The 5105-nt window shown below is 30.5% G+C and overlaps 1 protein-coding gene and 1 pseudogene across 1 annotated transcript; both read right to left on the bottom strand.

The window, feature by feature from the left end:
- Positions 1 to 201: 201 nt before the first annotated feature.
- On the bottom strand, positions 202 to 2992 carry LOC124917914 (the record flags this gene model as incomplete). Its single annotated transcript, XM_047458180.1, has 11 exons — positions 202 to 417; positions 496 to 545; positions 796 to 883; positions 1100 to 1198; positions 1277 to 1380; positions 1612 to 1708; positions 1796 to 1937; positions 2016 to 2455; positions 2530 to 2628; positions 2707 to 2796; positions 2884 to 2992. Coding segments are annotated over 4 exons (382 nt in total), but the record flags the coding sequence as incomplete, so codon positions are not given.
- LOC124917915 lies at positions 791 to 2192 on the bottom strand (annotated as a pseudogene).
- Positions 2993 to 5105: the final 2113 nt, after the last annotated feature.

Raw genomic sequence — 5105 nt, 5'->3', positions numbered from 1 at the left:
ATTTAACGACGCTTATTTAAGCGTTGGTAACAGTAATTAAACGTCGCCAAAAGTCTAATTTATTTTTAACCTATTATTTTAACAATTCTTTTAAAATTTTATTTATTTTTATTTATAATTCTACATTTTTTAAGATGTTTTTATTTAATTTTTGTTATAAATTAAATAATTAAAGAAAAACATCATTACAATTTTTAAAGGTGATAAAAACAACTTTAATAATTAAATAAAAAGAACATTAATTAATTAACTTACATTTAATGTTAAATTTATTTAAATAAAATGCATTAAATTTCAAATAAATAGTTCCTGAAAATAACTTAACTACTTTCAGTCACACTTCATTGATATCCTTTGGCGATCTATATCCTTTGGCGATGAGTGTTGGTATAATTCCCTCAACTTGCTTATCAACTTCTATTAATGAAGTTGTGAAAACATATTAGACAAAATTACTCAATACCATTAATGCTAAAGATAACTGTAAATTTTTACCTCACTTTGCAGTCTGGCATTGTCACTAGTAAAACCTCTATTTCTTCACCCTAATTAAATATAGAACATAAATTAGAAAGCAAAAGAATCAGACAATTGAAAACAAGAAAATAATCATAGTTAATGTCAAGTTTGGTTCTCCTTTTGTATTTTATCACAAGTAACGAAATCATTTATTTTCAAAGAAAGTAAAAGGAGTATAACTAAGACATGCACTGCAAACATGAAGAAACATTTTCTCCTAGAACACATGATGTAGGAATGTAGAATAATAAATCAGAATAAATGAGGTTTACTAACCAGTCTTCTTGGAGAAGGTATAGCCTTTTTTGCTAACATAAGTACGAGGATTAGGCGCTAGATGGTTTCTTAAATACTCTGTTTGTCCCTGCAAAGATCGTACACAATCATACATTAGGGCCCATCATAATTCACTTCATTATCAACCAAACTATCAAAAAATTATCCTTCATATAACATCAAACAAACTCTAGATGTCTAATATAAAACCTAAAATAACTGACATTAAGAAAGTGTTTTTTCAAAATGTTAAAAATGGTCATCTTTGTTTGACTCCTAAAACAAAGTGAGAAAGTGAACTAACCTTTGTGATCACACAAAGGTCAACATTGCTTCCACTGCCCAAGTCATTGAATATACTATAGCAAATAGCCTCAATTACCAACTTGACCCCATCCTCCTTCTGAGGACCGAAGGCCATAATCAGGAACAATAATTCAAATGACTGTTTTTTAATAAGTGATAACAGAATCTTACTTACAGTAAGACCTTCACCATATTTCATTCAAATATCGCCGTAGCAGCAAGTGAACCAGAACTCATCGTGGCAAATGGAAGAGTATCGGTTGATCCATGAGGATAAATCTGCAAACCGATTATTGCATAAAAATAACATTTTCTTATATAGTTGATTATTTTTCTGTAGATATAACTCATAGTGTGTAAATGTGGACCAATAATGTCAGCTCCACCAAGAACCAAAGCACCAAGAACCAAATCAGTAGAGACATGTCCTTGGTAACTAAATAATCATTAAATCTAAGTTTATAAACTATTCTAAACAAAAAACATTCAATAACAAGATAATATTAATACCCGAAAAGACGAGTTTTCAACAATGTAAGAGCAGTCACCACTCTCGAATTACGATCAGTTTGGAATCGATGTAACTTCAACTGTAAACTAACCATATCTAAACAGACAATAGAAACGACAAAAGACGTTTAACATTTTGTAAATCGATGCTATCATAATAACATATAGAAAACTATAACATCACCTGTAATAGCCTCGGTATCAGCCGCAGTACCAGCTCCACAACAATAGATGTTAGGAGCCATGTAATGAATTTTCTCACAATTTTTATCAGCCACAATTGGTCCTTCAGTAGCTCGGGTATCAGATCCAAGAAAAACACCATCCTGTAAATCAATTCAGAAACAATAATTAATGCTTGTTCAATAGAGAGAAGTCAGAGAATCGTGAAGAAAAAAAGTTACCTAGAAGATTAAGCCAACAATGGTAGTTCCAGTCTTAAGGAAAGACAAAGATTTCAGTCCTTTGTTCAATAGAATTTCATTTCACCGACATAAGTCGAGATTAAATCCACCTTTAGGAGTAACATCAATAGCTGTTGACATCTTCGGTTCAAAAAACACATAATTATCACAAATCATGAGAATAATTCTTCATTTGATTTTAACCTATGGTATATACATTTCTAATTCATATAAGATCGAGAAATCGAGATCGGAAATAGATAAAGCTCGAATCGACTTAATAGAGATGATAATACATGAATAAATGCAGATCTATAGATAGATATTTTATGAAATGAAGGAGGAATACTTACAAATCACGAAATGGGAAGAACATAGAGTGATGAAGATATTTTATTCATACCGATGAAGAACAGTATTGCCCCAAACAATGCCAGACTCTAAACAAAAAAAATGACCATCAATTATGTTCCTTATCTTGAATCATAAAGAGAAAATGGACTGTTATTTGTACCTGTGTAAACTTAACAAAAAGTTGACCATATTCTTTTCTGTCATCATTGTAGTTGTAGAAGTCGTACAAGATTGGAGTGGCTATCAATTTGTGAAGAAGCTGAAACAGAACAAAACTGTGAGATGAATTCAATATCAAATTCTGATAAAAAAGAAAAAGATTATACCCACTACAGACCAGCAAATAGGCTCCAATTGAACTCCCAAATATGAAAAGAAAGCTTCCCAATCCCTTCATAACAATTGAAGCTGCAATTAAATGTTTGATCTGTCAAAGAAAAGAACAATCATATCAGAAAACAATTACGTTTTTTTTCAAAACCATCTTATAGCAGACTAACTAGTTGATTATTACTTCAACATCTGACACTTTCAAACCAGTATAATCAGTTGCATGCTTCAAGAAGATGTTGAACTTCGGTTTCAGGGTCTTAGCCGCTGGTCCACCATCAACCCCAAATTCACTCCAAATTCACTGAAACCCTGAGAGCCAACATCAATGGTTTATTAGAAGATCTTATCATCATTATCTTCTATTTTTGCTTAAAGGGAAAGATGAATACTAATATATTAACAAATATCAAAGGCTACCATTTTCCTTTTGTTGCCTTCAGAATCAATAACTTATAAAAACTTAGATAAGAAGACTGTGTTACAAATATACTAAAAAAGATCAGATAAACCTAGGTCGAGACCTTCATAGCCATAAAATTTGAGAAATTACAGTCAATGTTCTGTTGTTGAAGATACTGAACAAAACCACAATCATATATATACACTATTTTATCACAAAAGAATACACCCTAGAGCGATCAATGGCCAGGAAAATCATCAAATGCGGTACTAAACCAACTAGATCTATTGATTAGAATTCGCATCATGATAAGCAGAAACTAGCTAAACATATTCTTGGAGAATGAAACAGAGTTCATTTGTATCTTCCAACAGCAACAAACTACGAAGCAATAAAACATAGCATGAGATGAAACTACGGAATCGTGCTTAAACAGGAAGAGCGAAAGCATAAAATGATGGATCTGATTAAAGAATGCAAAGAAGCTAACTTACTCTTGGCAATCTGAGAGAATGAAGACGGAAAACGAAGAGAAGTCTGTTTATAGAAATCCGTAACTTAGAAGAATTTAGATCAAACTCTTACTCTTCTTTGAATCTCGATGCGTACATAAAGTTGAAGGAGAGATGGTGTCCGGGAAAGACGAAGCGGCGCGGATGGATGATGCAGCAAAATTAGAGAAACCTAGTGGAGAGAAAATATTAATTGATGTTCTAAACTTTTCAGTTTATTAGTGCCCAAATGAATAAATCCATTAAGAAGGCACCATTAAAATAGCCCATATATCATTTGAAAAAAGCCCATACAAAATTCACAATACAATTAAATTAGCCCAATTATAAATTTATTAAATTTAACTTGAAATTATAAATAATTTATTTAATAAATAATTTTATTATATTATTTATTTAAGAATATTAATTCTATTTAATTAATTTAATATTAATAATGACTTTATATTTAATTAACTCAAAATATTAATAAATTTTAGGTTTGAGATAAAAATAAGTATATAATTTGATTTTAAAAAATAATAGTCTATATAATTACAAAATAAAATTTAAAATAAAAATTATAAAATATTAAAACAAAATTTTATCTAATTATTTACTTATATATTTTTTTAAAGGAATAATAAAATAAGGGTTGTTAAAGATATTGAAAGGTTGGCAAAAACATTTTTTTGCTGACTTTTGCCAACGCTTAATATGTGTTGGCAATTATGTGTCACTCAAAGCCCATTTTGTTGTAGTGCCTTCTCCTCTTCTCATTTATGTATGTATTATTTTTCTATGCTTTCACTCGTTATATGTGTGTTTGTTTGTGGGCAAATGATGTTCCTTGCATACCGTATTCACATAGAACCGACACAATCAACAATTTTTTTTTTTCAAAATCCAATGGATCATCAATTAATGATGATGATACCCTAAAAGTGGCGGTGGTTGCGCAGAAGTAATCCGATGATACTGTTACCGATGCCTTCTGATTTATATGTTCCAAGTTAGAGCAGAGCGACTAAGAGATTTCACTTACGGTAACTATCTAAATTGATAATCTAATTTGTAATTCTTCTCTAATCTCGAGATTAGATCTCCATCATTGTTGAGACGTGAGAACGCTAACCAGGAAATGTGGTGTAATTAGAAATCTTAGAATGAGTAGTGGAACATCATTATCTATGTTCTCTGTTTTTCAAGATATTAGGATCATTGATAATATATATTTTTCATGTTGATCTCTTAGATTTTCACGTGGATAAGAGTACTTTTCATCTATTTGATAAATTTAATATGAAGTATAATTTTGTGGTCAAAGTATGCTTAAGAAGATCTTCCTTAAACAAGACAATCTTATCCATGTTTTTCTTTATGAACCTATTATCCTTGAATATATAAATATATATTTTGCATGTGTTGTTGATGTTCTTGAAATGGAGCAGTTCTGCCCTTATTAACAAGCAATTCCCCCATAAAGTTCATAATTCAGGAGCAAATTAGATC

This window comes from Impatiens glandulifera, unplaced genomic scaffold (genome assembly GCF_907164915.1).
Source record: "Impatiens glandulifera unplaced genomic scaffold, dImpGla2.1, whole genome shotgun sequence".
Classification (NCBI taxonomy): domain Eukaryota; kingdom Viridiplantae; phylum Streptophyta; class Magnoliopsida; order Ericales; family Balsaminaceae; genus Impatiens; species Impatiens glandulifera.
Note: the sequence above shows the minus strand (reverse complement) of the source record. Positions and strands in the feature narration are given on the sequence as shown.